Source organism: Podarcis filfolensis, assembly GCF_964270895.1.
Source record: "Podarcis filfolensis genome assembly, chromosome: 7".
Classification (NCBI taxonomy): Eukaryota; Metazoa; Chordata; class Lepidosauria; order Squamata; family Lacertidae; genus Podarcis; species Podarcis filfolensis.
The window spans coordinates 43,707,237-43,732,663 of NC_139603.1; the positions used below are offsets into that span (position 1 = coordinate 43,707,237).

The following is a 25,427-nucleotide window of genomic DNA, read 5'->3' on the forward strand; positions in this document are numbered from 1 at the left end:
CTCTCTGTCTAAAGCCATAGAGAGCTGCTGCTGGTCAGTGCAAACACTACTGAGCTAGATGGACCCAATGGCTTGATTCGGTGTAAGACAAATTAATTCAAAATTACCTCGGTCCCTCTTCCACAGGCGAGACACGGGTGGCGCTGCGGTCTAAACCACTGAGGCTAGGGCTTGCCGATCGAAAGGTCGGCAGTTCGAATCCCCCAAAAAGGGGTGAGCTCCCATTGCTTGGTTCCACCTCCTGCTAACCTAGCAGTTCGAAAGCATGTCAAAGTGCAAGCAGATAAATAGGTACAGCTGTGGTGGGAAGGTAAACGGCATTTCCGTGCGCTGCTCTGGTTTCGCCAGAAGCGGCTTAGTCATGCTGGCTAGTAAAGCGAGATGAGCACCGCAACCCCAGAGTCATTTGTGACTGGACTTAAACTGTCAGGGGTCCTTTACCTTTACCTCTTCCACAGGATCAAAGAGCTTTCTGCCAATGCTGGGACACTAAACTCAATACAATACATTGGAAGCTTCCACGTGCTGAATCATATCACTGCTCCATCCAGTTGTTTAACTCAGAATGGATAATCATTCTTTCTAAGCCTCCGCTCATGCCAGAGATTCAACTTAGGACTTTCTGACGTTCTATACCACTAATATAAGATTCATCTCCACTTTTACGGGTGTATTCGTTTCATGGATATCAGTGTTATACAATGTACAGCTGTGCTCTGAAACACAATTCCTTCATATTTCCTGGGCACGAGTAGGGAAGCTTGATATCAGTGAAATTTCCAAGGTTTAGATCCTCAAAATCTACCTACAGAATCACCAGTACAATCATTGTACATACTCATTTACTGAATTAAATCATATTCAGATGAGCAAAACATCTTGTGAACGTCTAACCTTCTTCATGCAAGTAAGCAAAGGGTTGGGGGTGCAGGTGGGGAAGCAATGATACCTTTTATGTGCAGGAGTAAAAGGCATATGCATTTGTGGTGATCAATCTTATTAGAATTCTTAGCTAATCACGAAAAGGATATTTGCCAGATTTTTGTTCTTGAATCTAGCATGTCCATAGCACAAATGGACAAATGTGCCACAAATGAACAAAAGATGATGGCACCCACTGGCTGGGGGGGAGGGGGAGGGGAGTTTATCATATTTTTATCCAATTGGCAATCCTTTTGAAGCCAACACAGTATCATTAGGGAAGGAAAATTGTGCTTACCCTAAGGTTTGCTGACTTACAAAAACAAAGAAATAAATGCTTAGAAAATCATTCCTGCTCAAACGAGTGGGAATCTTCATCTAAGCTTAAGTGCTTCATGGTCAACGTTTCCCTCTGCAGTTGCCTGCATGAAAATTGCCCCCTGGGAGGCAATGTGGGTCCAGGAGGAAAGCTTCTGTTTGAACAAGATTATTTGTGCTACTGCCACATGAGTTGGCTTTTTTGTTGAGGTGAGCTGAGGAAAGGAGACCAGGAGCTGCATCCAGCCATTGGTCAACAGTTCCCCATCCCTGCTCTAAAGTCTGTTTGGGGAAGTTTTTCTCCTAGCACCAATTCAGATACAGTGGTACCTCGGGTTACAAACGCTTCAGGTTACAAACTCTGCTAACTCAGAAGTAGTACCTCAGGTTAATAACTACCTCAGGGTGAGAACAGAAATTGCACACCAGTGGCGAGGCAGCAGCAGAGGGCCCCATTAGCTAAAGTGGTACCTCAGGTTAAGAACAGTTTCAGGTTAAGAACGAACCACTGGAATGAATTAAGTACGTAACGAGAGGTACCACTGTATTCTAATTGCCACTTATTTTAATAAGTCTCTTGCTATAGGATTTGAGAGCAAGCTACCAAAAACTTTTCATGTTGTTTTCCACGAATAGTGTGAGAAAATGTGCACAGGAATAGTAACTTTCCCAACAAGTCATTGTGATACACATATCATACTTAATCTGCATCCCCCCCCCCAAAAAAGTTAATTCCAGTCACTTTGAAATTCAAGGACAAGTTCTATTACATAACAAAAACGAATTACAATATTTTACAATAGAAGCAATTACTGCACTGTTCCTTCAGTGTAACTGGAATTGACTGTTTGGCCATAAATAAGAATTCTTGTTTGCCATAAAAGCGGGAAAATTATGGGCATCAATAAAGCTCCATCACTTCTATATCACATACTTGCTGAACCATGGTTTGGGTTATTGTATACGTTGTAAAGCTATAATTCAGAAACAGTTTGCTGACAATAATAGCAGATGACCCTGTAGTTTACCTTGCAAGGCGATAACTTTACAGAACCCTAAATAACGTCTGTCAAAAATAATGACAAACATGCAAATGTAAAAATAAAAAATAAAAAAAAATAAAAAATTGCCAGAACTCCGGCCTTGTGGTGCTATGATTTTTTAAAAAATATAAAACTATTTCCAAATAACGTAACAATTATTACCATGCATAGGCACAAACAGGTCATGGGTTTAATTCAAAAGTATATGCATAACTTTAGTGCTATTCTGTGACCATAACTACAAAAGTATTAAGAAAACTCTACACGTTTTTAAAAAATATATATTGTTATGTTTACTGCAGTCTCATATAAGAATATTCCAAGTTAATGTTTAAAGATTTAGGCATAGCCCGCTTGCTACTCTCCAGATGTTGTGGACTACAGTTCCCACCACCCTTGACCATTGGTCATGCTGGCTGGGGCTGATAGGAATTTTAGTTCAAAACATCTGGAAGGCACCACGTTGGCTACCCCTGCTTTAGAACACACTATCAATGTGTGGGATTCAACACTGTGCTATTACAATTGTTCTGTCTGCACAAGCATTTCTGCTGGCTAGATGGAAGCATCACTCTTCTCCTACCCAACATGCTGTTCTGATGGTTCTCCCAACCTCCCAGAGCTTATGTGAGGGGCACATGGGGAAAAGAGGGAGGGAAGCCCCATTACGCTAGCAGAACTCATGCTAGTCCAACTATGTAGTTGAATCCAGCCCAGTGCTTCCACTTTGGAATGAAATGCTGATGAACATCCAGAGGCTCACCCTGTTATCTTATCTTTTCTTAATAATTATTATTATTACTGTACAAACAGCTCAATACATAGTATCACTGTCTAACAGGACTGCGTCACTTCTCACTGTAGTTGGTGGGAATCTCACAGCTAAATGCTCCTCACTTTTAAAAGACTCATTGTATATAGTAAATATGATGTCAAGAAGAAAGGTCCTACATGCCTTCCCTCACTTTCTATGTATATGGATTTGGTGATTTGGGCAAGGGGCATTCAGTAATATACAGCCTACAGTATTACTACCCAGGAACAGTTTTAGAACATGGATAGGTACTGCCTGAAACTGTTTATCAGGGGAAGTAGTAGATATGTGTTAGAAACTGGAAGTTGCCCCCCACCTTCACTACACAGTGCCTGCTATAATCTAGATCTCACCACTATTATTTACATCTATGTGTGACAGTTATCACTCAGTAAGTCTTTCCCCTCACGCCTGAGCAGTGAGCCTGCACAAACTGGCAATTACTCAGTATTGAGCAATAGCACTGAAGTTGACAGATATGCCTGCACTGTCTAAAAGTGCAATCCTGGCATGGAAAGAGATAGGAACACTAAACTACAACTTTTGTCTCTTAAATCAAGAAGGCTATGAAACAGGATAATTTGATACGGACGTGACACAGTTTCCAAAATCATGCAAATGCCTACAGAACTGCCATATCAATCTGAGGAGGATATCCTGCTGTTCGGTTAAGCTTTATAGTAAAAGTCTACAGAAGAGAGCCGACTGTACAAGTCCAGTGTGCATTAGCTACAGCTGAGTAAAGCTGCAGTGGGTGCAGATCATATGAGTCATGTGCACTGCCGATGTAAGGATATCTTACAAAACAACAGGCACAGTGTAATGCTCAGCTGCTGTGATGAATCTGGTGAAGGCAGGGAGAAAGGGAGGTAAACTAGAAACAGACACATGCCCTTGAACCCAGATTTATGGAACAATACAGGAGGCACTTTCTTAAGGAAAAGAAAAGGTAAGGAGTAAACCCCACACAAATCTGGAGTGGAGTGCCTATGAAGGTTGAATGGCATCTTGTATGCCTCTTTCCAGCAACTCCTGCAGCCCAGCTGGTGCCAAATGCATTGTTCCATTTTCCCTTGGACCACATCAGTGAGGCTGAGATTGGGGATGGGGGGGGGTGTCCTCTAGGCAGCCCATGAGCTCCATACACACTGCCCAGACTTGTGCCCCAGAAAGGTCACTTCAGTGCTGCGAGTGCAGCAACAAGAGGAGGCACTGCAAGTGCAGAGCACAACCTGGTTCTTGACTGCTCTAAAAAAATTCAATTATGCTACAGTTTTATGGAATTGTTGATCTGAAGGGCTACCTAAAAACTAGATATCTGACCGAAATTCAAGTACCAGTATCCAACAACAGAGTACGGGTCAAATATTATGGTTCTAGCATTATACTACTAAAAAAACTTTCCTTTCTGGAATAATTATTTCCAAAGAAACCCTTCAAGCTTTGTTTTAAGGTGCATTTGCATTCTGTATGAGTTGGGTAAGTATTGTCAATGACCGTAACAATGAATTGGCAGTAATAATTTAGGATAAAATATATACTCCTGAAAAGGAGAAGAAAGGGTCCAGATAAGTTTAGATGTTTCAAAAAGGGAGGAAAGCCTATATTTTGAAATTATTCTAAAAACAAAAGCCGAACTGTAATTTAATAATATGTATGAATGCATTATCAAATTAAAGGAGTTTAATTTCATTCACTTTCTAAAACTAATTACCCAAAATTATAGATTTTACAGTCTCATAACTGCATGCTATTTGGCTATACTGTATCTCTGTTAATAAATATTGCAATAATCAATGAAGCTATGCTTCCAAAATCTAATGGACAGTTTGGTTTTCTGGATTTATGTTCACTTTTCATTAACTGATAACAAATGATTCCAGAAGATTTATATAAATTTGACTTCATTTAAACAAGTCATGCTTCCTAGCAATAATTTCTTGAATAAGTTGCAAGTCTAATTGTAATGGACTGGATCCAAACAAGGTTAAAATAGAAAGCCAGATTCTTATTCTATATTTGCCCCAAGTGTAAAGAGGAAAGGTGGCAAAGCTGTAAAGCAAGCAATCCTTGGCAGTAATGTGCTAGAATTTGTGCTTACTCTCTCTCTCCCTTTCTCCCTCTATCCATCAGAAGAATTAAAGATTTTTATGTGACAGAGCTGATGTGTTGATCAATAAAACGACAACAATCATTTACACTGAAAAGTTTAGCGCAGTTCCAAGAATCTGCATTAACCATGCTGGGTGGTTACAGCAGAATCAATAGACAGCCATTGCACTTAGTGAAGTGCATAAATAAAGTACAGCTACATTTTTCTACCCTACGATGAATACAGATTAAGGAAAACATCTATTGGGTACTTCTCTTACTTTGAACAAACACAAATATGGTGTTCTTGTCTCCTTTCTGTTCATTTCAATGAGACTTGTGCTGAGCATGAAGTGTGTTGCAAACATTTCACAACAATATACAGTATAACAAAAAATGTTTTTACTTTTGATCCTGAGGATAAGAAATCACGCCTTAGAATCATAAAATTGTAGAGTTGGAAGGGACCCTGATAGTCATCCAGTCCAACCCCCTGCAATGTAGGAATCTCAACTAAAGCATCCATGACAGATTGCCTCTGCTTAAAAACCTCCAATGAAGGAGAGTCCACAACCTCCTGAGGGAGTCCATTCCATCATCAGACAGTTCTTACTGTGAGAAAGTTCTTCCTAATGTTTAGTCAGAATCTCCTTTCTTGTAACTTAAATCCATTGGTCTTGCCTAAGTGCCTAAGTCTTTCACCTAATTTCCATGCAACCGCGTGTCACAAAAAAGCTGGGCAGCTATTTCTTTATAGAAAAAAAAATCATTTTAAGGAGAACCAGTGCAGGCCTTCCGCTTTAGTTTGCAGCCCTAGGAAATATTTAACATAGTGCTAAGGAGATTGCTCCACCAGCACAAGCTTTTTTGCTTGCCTGATGGAACCACCTCCACTCTCCTCCCCCTAGGCATTTTTCTGGGGTTCTTTCAACCCAGCCATAGGCAAACTCGGCCCACCAGGTGTTTTGGGACTACGACTCCCATCATCCCTGACCACTGGTCCTGTTAGCTAGGGATGATGTGAGTTGTAGTCCCAAAACATCTGGAGGGCTGAGTTTGCCTATGCCTGTTCCAACCCCTCTGACCAAATTTGGGCAAGGGCAAGTGGGGAGAGGACAAAGGGGGAAGCCCTGTTGTGCAGGACTTGTTAAATGAATCTGGACCTCTGAAGCTGCATTTTGTCAAGGAAAATAAATGCAGGACAAACCATATGCAAATAAACACCATATTTCACAAGTCCATGATGAATATGAGAATTAAAATCACATACTTACATAGTACCTAATTGGGAACAAAATGTTTCTCAGAACTAGTTAGTCTCCATGACTCTTCACCTGCAACTGAACCCACAGCTTCTTATTTCATTTTCAACACCCTGAACGTGGGAAGGAGGTCAGCTGAAGCAAGTTAGCCCACAGCTCCAAACACAAATTGCTAATTAGCAAAGAAGAAACACAATACAGCTGGGCAGTGATTTTGGATTGATGTTTCCTTCTCCTTACTATGGCAATGTGAACTTTAGCTGTGTGGCATCCTGAATACCATCTGGTAATTTTACTTGACGTCAAAAAGACAAATGAGCATATATAGAGCTTAAGCACACATAATTGGCACATGTATTGGCTCTGGCAAATGACAACTATTTTATTTCCTTTTCTGTAAGTATTTACATGGATCTTCTACTTGATAATGAAAAGCAAGTTGGAAACTGCTTAATTACTACTAGTAATAATAATAATAAATAAATAAATAATAATAAATAATAAATAATATTCTGCTCACTACAACCTCCCCTTTGGATTGAGGGCACACTGGGCGTGTGTGAGTGGAAGGACGAGAGGAACACTTGTTGTGCAAATGGAAGTCTGTTCTGCTCATATATAGACACTGTTATAGAGAAACTTAATCATTATTTTGACTTTGCAAAATGCTTGATGTATTTATTTTTGCTGTAACCCTTACACAAAGCCTATAATACAAGTTGATATTATTATCCCCATTTTGATGAGAGGCTGGCTTGCCCAAGACCACAGTGAATTTGTCATATAGGTGAGAACAAGAATATACTGATTCATAGCTCAGCCTCTTAGTCACCATGCTACATTAGTTCCCAAGTGAAGTAGCTTTAAATTCTGGACTAGCAAGATTTTTGTTTTGTTTTGTTACAAGTATATATATATATATTCTTTCTGTCTTGATGATGACAGATTTTAGTTTTTAAATCTCCTAAATTGTCTCAGCTGATTACCTGAAATAATGATGATTAAGCCCACAGGAGTTCTTATTGAAAACATAGTAGTAGAGGATAAAAATAATGATGTACCCTTGAACTCATAACACTGCAGTAAGCAATTACCTTATAGAAGAAGCCACCCACACAACAACATTGCAGCTTTGTTCCTTATTTTCAAAGACTAAGCTTTGAAATCCTCTACACAATTCCTAAACACTCCATATCAAAGGACTTTCTTTCTTGTTCCTTATTTAATTGAATTAGAGATAACACAAATATGGATTTAAACACAGATTGCTGAGTTAGAAAAAAAGTCACCAGAAAACACTGTCAATAAATTAATAGATTTAATTTTAATTTTGTAAAGCTTTCCCAATACCATCATACCTGACTGGAGCTCCTCTGCTCTGTGCAGGTTTCAGTGTAACAGTTACAGTGCTGTCTGTCTGATTTAAAGGTGTTTCCAGTTCATAAGGTGGCATAGACGGTGCTAGAAAAACAAGAACAGAGGAAGCAGACTTCTTTAATGTGTAGCTTTTCTATGATCTTTAAAATCTTGTTTAAAAAAACCTTCTCAAGGGCAGATCCTATTTTAGAGCAGTCCTTGTGTGCACACGATATGATAAAATAATTGCTATGCTTTTAGTTAATAGGGTAGCCCATCAATAATAAGTTAAGCTATAAACTGGTACATATTGTACCTTTATTAGGCCATTTTTCTGCTGACTGAACACTCAAAGCGTAAGTTCGTGTGTAATATTAGTCTCGTGAACTGCAGCAAGTTTTATATCATGGATTACTGCGTTGGTCTGCTACGCAACAAAAGAAACTAAATATGGTATTCAATTATTACCATTGTCTTATTAACAGCCTTTCCCACCAGATTTTTATCACCCTTACTGCATCACTATAACTAGATAATGAATGAAGACATAAGTAACCAACATCACCTAGTAAGCTTGTGGCTAAATTGCAATTTGAACCTGGATCTGACATGCCATAACCAACTAGTACAGGGTCTCCCAAACTTGGGTCTCCAACTGCTCTTGGACTACAATTCCCATGATCCCTAGCTAGCAGGAGGCCCAGCGGTCAGCTAGCTGGAGACCCATGTTTGGGAAACCTTGAACTAGTATATCCACTGCACTACACTAGGCCATCATGTAAAAGCAACCACATTTGAACTTACTAATCTGTGGAGCATGAGACTTCTAGATGCTAATGAGTGTTTGGTTTGGCCTGTAAGGAGGTCTAAGAAGAAAGACAAAGAAGACGTGACTATTGTTTGGTAAATCTGAAAGATATGAAAGATGGGAATCTGAACTGACCCATCTCTGACTTGCAGCTACTATCCCTTTCAGCAACAGGGGTAGAAGAGTGAACTACACCAAACAGTGGTGCATACTACTCTCAGGCCAACTTGCAATTGGGTAGAAAAGCAATGGATTACATTGCAGGATTGCTTTACAAATGTCCCAAGTTTAACCTTCTTAAGGTGCATAAAAGCAATTAATAATCATAAATAATCATATACATCCCCAAATAGGTTTGTGGATTGATGGATATATATATAAGCTTTTTAACAGAAAATGTTTAAATGCCATTTTTTTAACAGAGGTTTTTATGAATTTTCAAGAAATTATAAACACAATATTTAAATTGTTCAGAAAAGACAGGTATTTTATACTGCACCCATACTATATAACTGCTGCACAATTATATGTAAATTAATGTAATGGTTATCTAGTTCAAATCAGAAATGTTGTTTGGCTTTAACTAATACCTGAGATCTTTGTGGTGAACTGACTTGTAACAGGAAGCCCAAAGCCTTTGGCTGTACTGGCTCTTATAGTGAACGAGTAAGTAGTCCCAGGATACAACCCAAAAAATAAGTAGTGTGTTTCATTCCCATGCTTTAAAACACGTCCACTTTGGTTGGATAAATCTATTTCTGGGTCAAAGGAGCTGACAGCCTTGTAGGTGATCTACAAAAGAAAAACAAAGTTATAAAATATCTTCAGCAGTTGTACAAAGATTGCATTTTTATCCAATAAACCCTTCTGATGTGTGCACTGTCAGACATTTTATGATAAGTTATCTTACTCCCTTATATGCTTCAAATCCGGAATCCAATGAAGGAACACAGGCTCAGACAAAACTGTTATAAGTTATCACTTTTATAGATACAGGGACTTAGAGGCACCTAGATGACAACTATAACGGCTATGATTCAGACTTAAGCTAATACCTTTAATTCATTGGTTTTCATGTTGTAATTCTTTTAGGAGGAAGTGCATTAATGTTGGTCTTGCACAAAAAATACAAATAAACATTGACTTAAAATGACAAGAGTTATAGCCACGTTTTTTAGTAGCCTGCCCCAAATTTCAGCTTCTACTGAAAAGTATTCTCTGCTTGTGAAATAAGGTGAAATTCAAGCAAATACTCCATAAAGGACACAATGTTGCTATTATGATAACAATGACAATAATTATTATAACAGAAGCAACATGGAAAGAGCTTTACTTGGAACTCTGAAGAGTAGGACAATTCTAGGACGTTCTTCTAAAACCGTAGAGTACTAATGACCACATTTTCTCCCCATTTGAAGAAATCTCATGTCTTATTTAACATTTATTTTTAAAAAATGATTACAATGCAATATCTGGATGGTGTTCTTAGTCGCATGTGGTTTGCTTTTGCTCTCTTCTGTGACACTTTTAGGCTGCAATCCAAACCACACTTTACCTATGACTAAGTCCCATTAAATTGGAACTAAGTATCCCAGAGTATTTAGTATCCCAAGTGCTTTGAAGTAAATATCATCCTCACAACACAGTATGGTAGGTCTTTAATACAGAAGTTTTAAAGATCAGAACACATGGTATTGCAACTTGAATCACACAAGCACTACTGAAACCAATTCTGCATAGGTCAATTACAGGTTAAATTAACTTCAACTCAGCACTGACCCTGTGTAAGCTCTTAATTTACAGAAGCTCTCAGTTTTGACCTCTGAGATTCTAAAAGGTTACTAGCAAAGTGGAAATGTAATTCAGAATAGAGCATAGGTTTTAAAAGACAATACACAATGTTTTTGGATGCCACACAAATGAGTTTCATGCTTGAAACAATGTGGATTCCAGTGGACTGAGCAATAGTGGCACTAATCTATAGGATTTTTAACCCACAGTTGCTGTGTTACAGTTAGCTTCCTGAATTGTTGCCACTACTTCAGAGCCACTAAATCAATAAATGTGGCCCTAGTTCACCTATGTTTCTGTTTCTCTCCTCCTTATTTCCCTTCTATGGTGGAAACCTCCATATGTTTACGGGGCCGGTTCACTGCTGCCTTGGTGGAACAACTACATGCCAGGAACATGCAACGTAAGTCAATGTGCTTCTCTGTGCCATCATGCACAAGGGCTTTTATATGAGAAGGGCCAACGTGGTCTTATGGTGAAATATTTTACTTCAGAACATACACCTGTTGTGTTAAGTACAGTAATCAACATGTTTTTAGGACCAACACTCAGGTATTAAGATGGATGTGATTACGGTGGTACCTTGGGTTAAGGACTTAATTCCTTCTGGAGGTCCGTTCTTAACCAGAAACTGTTCTTAACCTGAAGCACCGCTTTAGCTAATGGGGCCTCCTGCTGCTGCTGCGCCGCCAGAGCACGATTTCTGTTCTCATCCTGAAGCAAAGTTCTTAACCCGAGGTACTATTTCTGGGTTAGCGGAGTCTGTAACCTGAAGCGTCTATAACCTGAAGCATCTGTAATCCGAGGTACCACTGTAATCCATTTCTCAAATGCAGCCATTGTTGCTTATTATAACCAGACATAAATGTCAGACTTTCTCTTTATTCCAGAAGCTGACAGCAGGATGAGGCTGCACTGCTCACCTGACCTCCCTCCAGCTGCTTACCAGGATGGAGTGAGGGAGGGACGGGTGAGGCCATAGTGAGATTGATGCCATGCACTGGTGAAGCCAGTCCAGCACCCTTGCTTGCGTGTTTCCAATATGTTGACCTCACTGCTTCCAGTATGTAGCAGTTAGAAAATCTAGAGGGAGACTGTTTAAGTGCAGAAGCCCCACCACACTATCTGCTACTGCTTTGGTCCTGCCTTCCTGTATATTTGGCCTAAGTATGCAAACAAACCTCAGCAACAGCAGCTTTTTGTATTTATAAAGATGAGAAATCAGCCATTCCTTTCCAAGAAGTTTCTTTACAACCTAAAACCCGTATAGCACCTGAATTAGGGCGACCTGAATGTACGCTACCTCCTCCTGCACTCCATTGTTTCACAGAATCAGAGACTTGTAGAGTTAGAAGGGACCACGAGGATAATCTAGCCTCACCCCTTGCAGTGCATAAGGGGCTTGAATCCACGACTCATGCTCTACTGAAAATTCTTACCAAATGCAAGCACAAGTGGCTTTAACGCCACCTTTTTTTGTCTTCCCCCACTGTTTACAATCTACCTTGATAAAGAGTTCTGGAGAACATAAAAGCTACAACACTATAGGAAGAATATAAACCAAGCCTCTGAAAAAGAAAATACAGAGTAGTTTTGAGACTATGATGAGACATGCGGGGAAAAGATGGCACAGATAATCATTGTCTGAAGCGTGGGCTGGTTTGTAGCCCAGGTCCAAACACATTCATCATTTTGTATCAGACTACACATAAACATCAAAAACAGAAGCAAGCACCACAAAGAAGGGGATGATGGGAGAGGAAGACACCCCCTTTCAGTTCTTTGAAAGGCCTTACATGGCCAAATATAAAAAACAAATGACAAGACCAATCATCTTCTGATTACTTATGAAACTGCAATTAGTTAAACTAGTTAGTTTCCATAATACATATCTTTTCATAATAAATTATCCTTTCACAACTATTTCAACAGCAAGACAGCACTAAAAGCTTAATAATACCAAATTAGATATTTTACTTTTCTTTTATGTCTTGGGGCCAAGCATTTCAACAATGCTTTCTTCAAATGAAAGGAAAAAATAAATATAAGGGTAGTTTAGTCAGGTGAGATGTTTGACAGTGATTATGGTCCAACAGCATAATAAATGCATTCCTTTGTTAATATTTTTGAAAGATATTTAGGGCCAGGTTCCCTATAGCACAGAATGCTGGGATTTGTATGTAAAACTAACAACATATAATTTTGTTGAAATTGCGTTTTTAAAAGCTAGTGTGTTTCATTTAATGGGACCTGCTTGTTCTTATTACAAAAGGTTTGCAGAAATTCAGCAGTATTCAGTATTACATTCTCACTCCTGTTTTTACTCCTGAGTTATAGCCTAGTGGATACTTTTAGTAGCATTCAAATTCTGATCTACATAACTAGACTGGATAATATTACAGGCTTTAAAAATGCAGTGATTTACTAATAACAGAGTGTTGTCTTGTACTAGCCAAAATTTTTTACATGAGGGAATTGTGGGGGATGGGGACACTGGGGGTGGGAAGGTAGGAAAGACACGTGATACATAAGCAGTATAACACCGCAACTTTATTTAGACCTTCAGTTATAAAAGGTACTGACCCCCTCCTTCTCTTACAAGACTAGAACTCGTGGACATCTTATGAAGTTGAATGATGGAAGATTTAGGACAGATAAAAAGAAGTAGTTCACGCAACACTTGGAGAACCACTATGGAAGATGTTGCCACAGGAGGCAGCAATGGCTGCCAAATTGGATAGCTTTGAAACAGAATTAGACAAATTCATGGAGGTGTGGGTTATCACTGGCTATTAGCCACAGTGGCTATGCTCTGCCCCACAGCTGGAGGCAGCAATGCTTCTGTATACCAGTTGCTGGAAATCACGAGATGGGGGTGGGGAGAGTGCTCTTGTGCTCAAATCCTGCTTGCTGGTTTGCCACAGGCAACTGTTCAGCCACTGTGAGAACAGGATGCTGAACTAGATTACACCAAGAACGTAAGGCAAGTGGTTTTACATACCTCGTATAGGGTGATCACACCATATGTCTGCACTGGCTCCCTCCACTGAAGGAAGATTTTCTCCTCAAACATACTTCCCTGAATAGATTCAAGTGGTACAGGACTTGGAACTAATGCATTAAAAAAAGAGGATGTTTAGGAATATGTACTGCGAATTAGAATGTTGCATTGAGATTCTATCGCTATAAGAACATGAGCTCCACACTGTAAATGCTGCATTCAGGTTTTTAAATAGTAATGGCTTATGAACTGGCCATGCTAGATCCAATCCATAAAATATGTGTTTGCGTGTAATGCTGCAAACTACATTTCACTCATTTGTCCCTGACAATCATGTCAGTCCTCAGTATCCTTCATCTTTATGCTTCCTTTATCCAACAAATCCTCAACACACTTTTATGCAGTTATGCATATGTCTTATATGGTTTTTGCTGGACTGCATAAGCACCCCTAAAATCATGTCTATGCATATTAATGCATTCAGCAAACCATTAAAAACTCACCGTCTTCATCCGTTTGTACCACAATTTCTTGGCTTTCTTTTCGTCCTTCAGGATTCATAAGAACCAGTTTGACACTGACATTAGTATATGGGGACAGATTAGTAATGGTATGCTGAGGGTGAGAATTGTCTGTGTCCCAGCTCACTTCTTCTCTGACTTGTTCTTGTCCACTAGCTTGGTAGCGGTAATGGACGGTGATATTGTACCTATGGCAACGAGTGACATTGTAGCCAAATGGTTCCCAGGTGATGGTGATTTGCCGGGATTTGATATCGATAACTTCTAGTTTTCTTGGACCACGCATAGGATCTGTAAAAATTAAGACATGCATTTTCATACAAGTGCTTGTATCTGATGTATGGTAGTGAAAGCAAATACTGTTAAGATATTTTTAAGAAGTATAGGGAAGGAGAAAAGAACATAGGTTCTGATCTACAGAGTCTGTGCTTGAATACTAGCTTGAACCTGTATATGAATAGTGGCTGGACAGATGACTGACACTGTCAGTGTTAATGATACTGGCAGTTTATTGGAAGAAGGAGTTTAGTCCCAGTCCTCCATCAACATGTGTTACAAAATGTATTAACAGACTTGAAACAGCTCCTTTTATGAATGCAAAGCAAACGGTGTACCAATCATAGAATACTAGAATTGTAGCGTTGGAAAGGAGTCCAAGGCCAACCTCATGCAATGCAGGAATCTCAGCTAAAGCAGCTATGACAGGTGGCCATCCAGCCTCTGCTTTAAAAAAATCCCAAGGAAGGAGACTCAGCCACCTTCCAGAGTCCCTTCCACTGTCAAGCAGCTCTTACTGTCAAAAAGTTCTTCCTGGTGTTTAGTCAGAATCTCCTTTCTTGTAACATGAAGCAACTGGTTCAGTTGCTACCCTCAATAACAGGAGAAAACTAGTTTGCTGCATCTTCCATGTGATAGGCCTTTAGATATTTGAAAATGGCTATCATATATCTCCTCTTTTCCAGGCTAAACATCCCCAACTCCCTCAACCATATCTCACGAGGCTTGGTTTCTAGACCCTTGATCATTTTGGTTGCCCTACTCTGCACACCCTCCAGCTTGTCAATATCTTTACATTGCAGTGTCCAGAACTAGACACAGTACTCCAGGTGTGGTTTGACCAAGATAGAACAGAGCAGGACGATGACTTCCCTTGATTGGGACACTATACTTCTGTTGATCCACCTTAAAATAGAATTAGCTTTTTTTGCTGCTGCATCCCACTGTTGACTTATATAAAGCCTGTGGTCTACCAAGTCCCCTAGATCCTTTTCATATGTACTACTGGCAAGCCAGATGTCCCACAAGACACCTTAACATTTTTCTGCGGACTCAAATCCAACAACAAACAGACAGCAACAAAAGCTGTTTAGCTTTACTATAACAAAGTCATAGTTTGGGGTGAGAACAGTTGTATGACTAGGGATGCAAAAGAAATTTAATACAGTTCACATTTAAAGGTGAATCATTCACACTCCCACTTTCCTAAACAATATGAGAACCAAATCAACATTCTTTGAAAATCACTCATCTGAATTTTGTGATGCAGCTCTGCAACCAAACAATGTTAACAAAAATGCATATGTAACAGGGAAGTGTACATAAAAAAATCAATATATTTGTGAAAATAACATGAAAAAATAATAACATGTATATTAGAGTCAACTGCTTGCAAAAGCATGCACATTAGTCAAAGCTGCACACAAAGATGTAGTTATTGGGAGAAATTCACAGTAAAATACTGATGAATTTTTGCAAATTGCTGCAGAAATGTTATGAGCGGAATTTGAGATTGGAAAAATGAGAACCAGAACAAAACAAAACTGATGGATCCTTCCATTCCCCGTTATGTGCCTAGAGACCTGACCCCAAACTACTGCCATGAAATGCAAAAGATTGTTTCTATCTATACTGTCCAAAGCAATAAGGGATCACAATTGGAAACTCGAGAAAAAACTTCCATCATATTATATTATGGGTTCCTTACATATCTGGTAAAAGAAGTCTGTCATCAGTATAGCTATTATACAAATTTAGCTGTAATCTGATTTTTATTTCATATGAGAGTCCTCAACAAGATAAAAGACAATGAGTAGTTTTATCTACTGCTTCGCTTGTTGAAATGCCAAGAAGAGTTTTAATGAGCTAGAAATCTCTTATACATAAACAGATTAATATGCATCTGCCGGCTCATGTTTATTAATCAACATGTCTTAACCAGGAATGTTCTAAACACTTGCCACAAGATTCCATCACTTCTGGCTTCTAATAATTCCCTGCAAGCTTGCAACATTGTTCAAAGATATTTTGCATTTTATCTTAAGTTTGCAGGAAAAGGCACTAAAATCACAAACTATATAGCCTTCAAACCCATGGTTCATGCTTTCATTAAGAGTCTCACTGTTCTAATTACATCAAACTTTTTGACCACAGGCCCTTTTAAACTTCTGCTGTCCATTCTGGCTCTCACTTATCCACTGCAAGCAAGTTTTGCAGATGTTTACAGAAATCCTAGCACTTAGTACTTGATGGCAGAAAATCCATGGAAGAGCAGACTCATACATGAGAGTACCCCCATCTTCGTCTTATCCCTATCACCTCTCTTCTTCTGCCCGACTCTGATCCCCTTTACTCAGCTACCAAGCCTAAAAACAAGATTTCATTAAAATACTGGTTCTGAGCACTAGTTCTGATCCATTCTAAGTGCAGAAGAATTTCTACAGCAGCTCATGCCCTATGAAGAAGAAGAAGAAGAGTTTGGATTTGATATCCCGCCTTTCACTCCCTTTAAGGAGTCTCAAAGCGGCTAACATTCTCCTTTCCCTTCCTCCCCCACAACAAACACTCTGTGAGGTGAGTGGGGCTGAGAGACTTCAAAGAAGTGTGACTGGCCCAAGGTCACCCAGCAGCTGCATGTGGAGGAGCGGAGACGCGAACCCGGTTCCCCAGATTACGAGACTACCGCTCTTAACCACTACACCACACTGGCTCTCAGAATGGTAGTGTCCCTGTGGTGTTTGAAGCGTGTTTGAAGACAGTTGTGCTGTGTAGGCTGTGAGCGAAGAGATGGGCAAGGGCCATGGGTCAGACTCACAGTGAAATGTGGAGAAGGGGATCTTCCTTGGATGCTCGTTCTCTGTGGTTAGCAGCAGACCGAGGAAGAGAATGATGCTGCATGGACTGGCATTGGATGCTAGAGATATGAGATTAGCACTGCCAACCTGCCTGTGGTGTCTAATGGAGATGTATGTGAAGGAGTTGTTTATTGAAGTAGATGCAGGCTCTTTGTTCTGGGAGGTTGGAAAAGGGTGAGGAATTGTAAGGACTCTAAGCACTAAGCCAAAGGAACTGAACTCTAAGCACTAGAGTGCTGCTCTAAGCACAAAGCCAAAGGAACTGAACTGCTTTCCCCTCTTATTGTTACCTAAACATCCCCATAGTCCCATTACCTCCCTCAAGATAACCTAGCATATAAATTTGCACCAATCCAGATATCCATGCACACTCAGAGATACACTAGCAAATCTTTTGTACATGGCTTACCCCATTATTTTCAATAGATTTATGTGTTCAAAAGAATTCTGTTTCTTTCATTGAAATGAATAAAATCCATATAGGTAAGAATAATCCGCATGCATATTAAACATCTTGCGCTCACATGGGCTTGCAGTACCAAGCCAAACACCTCCCACTTTCATTCGTGCTTCATATTTTTATTCGCTGCCATAGAACTGCTTAGTTTTGTTCAGCTAAAAAAGAAGAAGTTTCCATTGGTTAACTAATGAACCCTAGCAATATCCTTAATCCACATTTTCTAAAAAGATGGAATTCACTAAAGGCATATTCTTCCATTTTGTAACTGAAATATGTGTTCAAATCCTTAGTTTGTCACTTATTTATATGGGGTTGCATAAATAGTCTTTAGTCCAGATGAATGATTCCTGCCCTGCAGACAGTCTACTATTCAAGTACTTTCCAGATTCAGACTTGCTTAGTTTTAGCAAGGTTTCTGTATCGTGAGCCTTCCAACCATATCATTGGAATCAAACTAATATGGATAACACTTAACATCTGTGGTGTGCTTTCACGTGCTCAAAGCACTTTCATATGCATTATTTAATTTTAATTCTTACAACGACTTTGTTATCCCATATTGCAGGAATGTAGGGACTGGGATAAAGTAGTTTGCCAAAGACAGACTAGTGAATTACCTAAAATCACCTAGCGAGACAGAGGTGATGTCAGAACTAGGGATTACCTGATTTGAAGATAAGTCTCTGAACCACAATACTACACCCAGCTCTTAATAAAAAAATGTCCCAATGAGACAATGAAATTTTCAAGAAACACAAAAAAGTCATTTATGAGCAATTTCTAATTTTAAAAGAAGTGTGTGTCTGTGTGGTGGGGAATAAGCTAGAGATCTCCTGAGAAATAAGCTGTTTCCACAGTATGGCGCCATAGTTAAGCCCAACTGTTCAATATTTCTGATAGAACCACAAAGACTACAGCAAAACTTTGCAAAGCAGAAACCCTAATGCAATATTTGTTTGCATCAGGTAATGCTAATTATTCTCTGCATGCAGTGGGCCAATGCCTCAAAATAATCAAGCTTTAATGATTTATCAGCTTAGTAACAAGGAAAGTGCAATTTAGCAGTGCTAATCACAAAGCAGACCACATTCATTAGGCTTGGGGGGGGGGGGGACCAGTCCTGCCAAAAGCAGTTTACATGCCACAGCAACCATTTTGTATGCTACACATAAATCTCACAGGCTTTGGTAATAGGGTAATTAATTATGTTTTCAGAAACACCACATTTATTTTCTCCTCACTTGGTATAATTCCGGGGGGGTTGGGATTATAAAGATAAGACCCTTACCATTTTGCAACTGCTTGACAGTCACTGGACTGCAGCACGCCGAGTTACTATAATTGGCCCTGAACGGCATGAATCATACGGCCAATCTGCGCCCAGTGGTTCATGGTAAGAGGGCAGGATTACTTCTCTAAAGAGAGCAACGTCTCTCATGCCTGAAGCTTAGTGTGATACTTCTTTGCGATTCCCCTGATAGTACCTGCAGCATTTTTCACACTGCTCTCTTTCTGCCAGTTCACGCTAGGTATCAAGCAGTGAAGTGAAGTCTGACAGTTGCAGCTCACGACCTTAGGGGCATCCAGTTCCAGCCCCTGGCACTTCAGCATCCCATTTAATCAGTAATCCCGGTGTCTTCGACATTCACCAGTGTTTTTCAGAGAATATAGAGCAAAAACTGACTGATAGGATCAATTTCCATTGCAGGTTCAATTCACAGCTAATTTCTCTGGAACTTCATACTTTACCTCCTATTACAGCTACCTTGCTTTTTCAGAAACTCAATTTCAGAACCTGTGAGAGACATTTAGGTGTAATTTTAGGATCCTGTCACTGATAATAAAAAACTTGAGATGGGAGCAATGCTCACGCTGCAAGGGATTCTCCCCCACTTCCAGCTGCTTTGTTCATCAAAGGTTGCAGATGCATATTGAAACAGAATAGTAATAATAATAATAATAATAATAATAATAATAATAATAATAATAATTTTTATACCCCACCCGTCTGGCTGGGTTTCCCCAGCCACTCTGGGAGGCTCACAGCATATATTGAAACATAATAAAACATCAAACATTAAAAACTTCCCAATACAGGGCTGCCTTCAGATGTCTTCTAAAAGTTATGTAGTCCTTTATCTCCTTGACATCTGAAGGGTTGTTTTATTTATTTTATTATACAGTTCTTATGCAGTTGGATACAGAGCATTGCAAGGGAAGGTTGCCTTGGGCAATATGTGCTCAGGGGACCTCACCTTCCTGTTAGTCCCTACTCTTCATCAGCACAGTTGCTGCTGGAGATACACAAACGTGGCTGCTTGATTCAGAAAGCAGCCATCCTTATGAACAGCAGGGTTATATACACATAGAACAAAAATCAGTTCCACTTAAAGTTTGTTCTCTCAGTTAATCCTCCACATTTTTTCCAATATTCAGAAAGTTAAGAATTGTTTTGCTAAAGTTAGGGTGAAAATAAAAAATAAAAAATCAGGAGTTACACGCAAATTATAAGGCATCTGACAAACAGATTACATGTTCCATAATTGCATCTCCATACCAGAGAAGGTTTACCATGTTTAATTTCTGCCTGCCATGCAGCTATTATAGAGGGAAGGCATCATTCACTCTATTCCGAAACCTGCACTTTATTCCTATACCTTGCCACAAGCTGTTTCTCTTGGAAGAGAGCAAATCTGTTCAGCAGGGAAGATAAAAGGAATACCTTTCTTCTTATTCTTTAGCAATAGTTATTAAGTAAGAACACATCCTTAGCAACAGAACATCTCTGACTTAGAAGGTTGCTGCCACTTTTTGCTTTCTAACTTTCTTTACAAATGCACGATTGACTATTTTTTAAAAATAAAGCTAAGAATCTGAGCCTTCTGTTGTGGTGGTAGGGAAGGAATGTGAAGATGAACTAGAAATCATTTTAAGTTCTACAGCAAAATTAACTTAATCCATCTTCAGATCACCTGGCAATTAGTTCAGAGATTTTTCAACCAGTTCAGTGAACTTTTCCCAACCAAACTAGTTAATTCCAGCACTGGAACTACAGATAAAGAACTAAAGATCTAAAGCTCAGCTACTAGCAAAATTTCTACCAAATGGTGAGAATGTATATGGAATGGCCTTTCTAAATGGGGAGTCATTATTGATTATTTGCTTCCAGGTTTGTTCAGTATGGCAGTCTTTATGCTTTTGCTTAGTGTTGGCTGCTAGACACACAAACAGAACTAAAATGAGGGTCTATATTGGTGAGTTGGCAGCTGCTGTCACAAAGGCACTAATCACTAAAGGAAGACAAAGTAATGATCTTCCCAATGCAGTGCTATTGGAAAAGGGCTTTTGTAGGGCTTTGCAGATTCTTCAACTATATTAAATTACTTTCTTTTTCCTCTTAGGTAATAGTGCCGGTCCTGCAAACTGAGGAATAGTAGGCTGAAACTTTGGATAAGGACATTATGATTTAACCTAAAGAAGAGTCAATCAAAAGCTGAAGCAGAACTGTAGAGTTGGAAGGGATCCCAAGGATCATCTAGTCCAACCTCCTGCAATGCAGGAATCTCAGCTAAAGCATCCATGAAAGATGACCACCCAACCTCTGCTTAAAAACCTCCAATGAAGGAGAGTCCACCACCTTCTGAGGGAGTTTGTCCCACTGTCAAACAACTCTTACTATCAGAAAGTTCTTCCTGATACTTAGTCAGAATCTCCTTTATGGTAGCTTGAAGCCATTGGTTCCAGTCCTACCCTCCAGAGCAGAAGAAGGCAGGATAATTCATTCACTCCAATTTCTATTCTCCCATTTCCAGGATTATTATTGAGTAGAGAGATAACACCCCTATTCTAATATATGGATAGCAATAAACCTTTGAACCTACATTTTTTATCTGGATCTTTATCCTGGTATCCCTGGATTGTCCTTTTGCAAATAAAAGATCGCTGAATTGTGTGTCTCAAGTTTGATCAACTTGGCATACAAAACAAGGCTTTAAAGCTCACAATCCATTTCCACCCCAAACTGGGTCTTTAATGGTGGGGGGAGTTGTAGATAGTGGATAACTAGTAGATGTAATTCGTATCATGCAGAGATGTTAAAGATTAACATAGTAGACATTCTGCAGGCACTGCAGAATTAAATGGACTTGTATTTTTAACTGTTACCTGTTCAGAATTCATATGAATTCATACTGCTTTACATTAAAACAGTAAAACATTATTTAAACATGTATCTGGACCTTTTTGTTGTTAAAGGGTGTTATATAAAAATTGGAGGGAATTAAACGAACAAGAGAGGGTCATTCATTTAGATAACCTAACACAACCTACATTTCATCCCATTTTAAAACAAATTTACCCCTGTGTGGCACCTGATACTCATTAGTAAGTTGATAAAAGTTTAGAACATGCTTTACATCTGCAGCATGACAACTCCTTTGAGATTCTGATATAAGATACGGGATGCAATGCAAAATACTCTAAAAAGACTGAGCCTCTATGGTGCATTAAACCTCTATGGTGCATTAAACAAAAATGTTTTTGCAGTACAAGTAGCAATTGATATTTGTGTTCTTTCACTGTACATTACAAAGGAACCTTTAGCTTCACTGTTCATGTAAAAGTCAGATGTCAGCAGGACACATCTGCCCGACATAACATATCACTACACTTCACTAAGCAGATAGGAGGTGGGCTGTTGCATATTCTTGTCATGCCAACATGCTTCCCTAACAGCACAAATGTAAGCAGAACTTAGCCTAAAGAGACAAGATTTCCATTTTCTTTCTTTTGCATTCCTGTAAAGGGCTGCTCCAGTATTCTCGGCCACACCGTTTTCCCTTTCTTCAGAGCACCTTCCCAATGCTCCCAGGAACAGGTTAGTTGCCTGGCTTTTGAAAAATGTTTGGTTTCAACATTCTGACAGCTTTCAGAAGCAAAGTAGGTGCATGCAAGACATACGAAACAGCAAAACTGAAGAGGCTATTTGTGGAGATGTGCACTCAGATTGACATAAAATCTGATCATGTCTGAGAAAGCATTATTTGGAGTTCAGATCCAGACGTTGAATATTGCCATTTTTTTCAGAGCAAGAGATTTAAATCTTAGCATGCTTCCACACAGAGGCAACAATCTAACACAACCATTAAGCATGTGTAAGCCCTTTGAAATCGATATGCTGAAGCACGCTTAACATTGCATTGGATTGTAGCCAGAGGGTTTTTCGGAGCTTGAGTATATTCATTCAGTGCACTCAAAAGCACCGGCTGCATTCATACAGCTTGCGCAATAACCCATTTGGCCAAATGGCAGAACTAGCACTTTTGCTAGACTACCTGGTTTCCCTTTAAACAAACAAATGGAAGCCGTGCTCTCCAAAACTGGAATGTATGGGAGCAAATAAGCTTTAAAGAAAAGAGGTAGGACTGTCATCTGAGCAAAAAATAAAAATAAAAATAAATAAATCCTGATCAGTCAATCATGTTACAAGATCCTGGAGAGTCCTTTGTTACTGTTTTTTTTTTTAAAAAATTAAATAAATAAATAAAATATAAACACCTAATCAGTGTTTCAGAAGGCCAGTACAGTGGTACCTCGGGTTAAGAACTTAATTCATTCTGGAAGTCCATTCTTAACCTGAAATTGTTCTTAACCTGAGGTACCACTTTAGCTAATGGGGCCTCCCGCTGCCGCCGCCGCCACGTGATTTCTGTTCTCATCCTGAAGCAAAGTTCATAACCTGAGGTACTATTTCTGGGTTAGCGGAGTCTGTAACCTGAAGCGTCGGTAACCTGAGGTACCACTGTACTGATGTGATAACTTGCACATTCACAATACACCAAAGTTCAACAGTACTGTACTTCACCAGTAAACTTCTACAGTAGTAGAAATGTTGCGAAATGGTTCCTTCAATTAATTGCCACAATCACAGGGGGCAAACAAGAGGATGGAATTCATTAATTTGGGGGGGGGGGGGTTCGGGCACAAACTGGTAGAATAGAGAGCAGGCTGTGCTTCTCTACCTTTTTCATGTATCGTGGTGAGCAACAGCTCCCATTTCATTTGCCCCTTCCTAGTCTGTAGTGATGGGGAGAGGGGGAGGAAGCAATGTTATTTAGCTGGCCACATCTACACAAAGTAATAAAGTTTCATGAATATTGATTCCTGCATGGGAAAATAGGTCAGAGCATTACAATATGATGTTTGTTCCACGACAGTAGCCCTCTTCAGGCATTTTGTACTGCATGCAAAGTAAACACATAAAAGAGGGTAGTTGGGCTACTGTTTCATAATGCCTGAGTTGAAGGGGAATTATCTCCATCAAGGAGGCTCCTGTACCCATGGAGACTCCCTGCACATTTGAGAGCCACAAAAACTATTGCCATAATAAACTTGTTTGTTATTAGAGTGCCACAACTCTTTGTTGTTTTTCCTGGAAATCTATAACCAAGTTTGAAACATCAGCTTGATGAACATCTCTATTACTCTTGAGCAAACAGAAAGCTTTTCAGTGAGCATTCAAGACGAACACCAAAAAGCATAGCCTCATAAATTGTATACTTAAGCCACATTTTTTAAAAAATACAACGTGGAACCATCTTCTTATATTTTTCTCTGCACAAGCCTGTTGCATGTATTCATATCCTATGTTAGGATGGTTACGAGACATTGTTAGGATTGTGCTGCTGATACTGTTTACTGAATCTGTCAATAATTCCCTTCATAAACCTAAACACTTTTCCTTTTTTTTTTCCATCAATCAAAATTATCCAGACAACAATATAGCTTAAATTTGAACCATATACACTGACATTTTATAGCTGTATTTTAGAGGGTGACACACAGTATTTAAATTTTTAAATATTTCTAACAGGAATGAATTTATTATTCAGTGTTGCTCTCAAACTACTTAGATTGCTTGCCTATTTCTCCATAATGGAAAATATGTATTTTTTTTAAAAAAATAAACTTATGAATATAAACAAAATTATATTCCAAATTTGTGAGACATTTTTGTTGCTTGTTTAACATGACATACCTAGCTATTCAGTACTCACTTTATAATAACCCCTTTTCATTCCCAAATCTACTTAGCCAGCAGCCAGCAGCAAGGAAAATGCTGGTGATATTTTTTACAACCACACATTAGTTTTACATTACTTGACAGGCTAATTCTAGAGAGTTCCAAAGACAGACAAGCATGTGTTCTTACTATTTTCTTCCTTGGGCTTGAAAGGAGCATGAATCGAACTGGTAAATGGGGGGAAAATATGGGAGTGCGGGCATGTATTTTTCATTTCACACTTATGTCAGTGCCAGTTCACCCCAAGTGCATTCCAGGTGCAGTGATGAAAATGCAAATCTATAAGAAACACAAGCTTCTAGTAATTATCCTTCTGCACAGATTAGGAATAGCACAATTAGAGAGTCTACCCAGCTAGATATTCTCTTATGTCTTCACAGTGCACAGGAGTTGTGTAGTAGTCAAGTTCCCTGCAAACATAGCTAGAAGTGTGCTGGTCTAAGGCATTCAACTACAGCAGAGGCATCATTCTAACCAAGGAGAGCACAAAGGTGGAGAGCAGACAAAAGGAAAAGGGGCAAAGCAGCATTAGGATTGCAGCAATACTCCCCCCTCCCGAAAACTAGAAGGGATTGTCACTCCATTGATTTGTTTGAATTCAAGAGAGAAGACTGCATGGCAGCATGAATCTATGCCGGAAGAAGAAATGTCACCAATTAATGCTACTCAACAACGAAGAATATGATACTTAAAATTCCTCTTAATCCAACATGTGCAATCAACCTTAAAGAGCTATAGCATGGAAATAATTTAGAGAACATAACCCCAAAATGCCAAAAAATGATAATAAATGGATAGGATTCCCTGGATTAGCTTGATAAAAGAAACC

The 25,427-nt window shown here is 39.3% G+C and overlaps 1 protein-coding gene across 28 annotated transcripts in view; it reads right to left on the minus strand.

The window, feature by feature from the left end:
• Positions 1–25,427, minus strand: part of PTPRM (protein tyrosine phosphatase receptor type M) — a 404,856-nt gene that overhangs the window by 166,015 nt on the left and 213,414 nt on the right. For all 28 annotated transcript variants that reach the window (XM_083622471.1, XM_083622489.1, XM_083622486.1 and 25 more), the window contains 4 exons: positions 13,909–14,217; positions 13,406–13,515; positions 9,204–9,405; positions 7,808–7,910 (listed from right to left, as the gene is read on the minus strand). In XM_083622471.1, the coding sequence (XP_083478597.1) occupies positions 7,808–7,910; positions 9,204–9,405; positions 13,406–13,515; positions 13,909–14,217 (724 nt within the window). The remainder of the gene's footprint in view (positions 1–7,807; positions 7,911–9,203; positions 9,406–13,405; positions 13,516–13,908; positions 14,218–25,427) is intronic.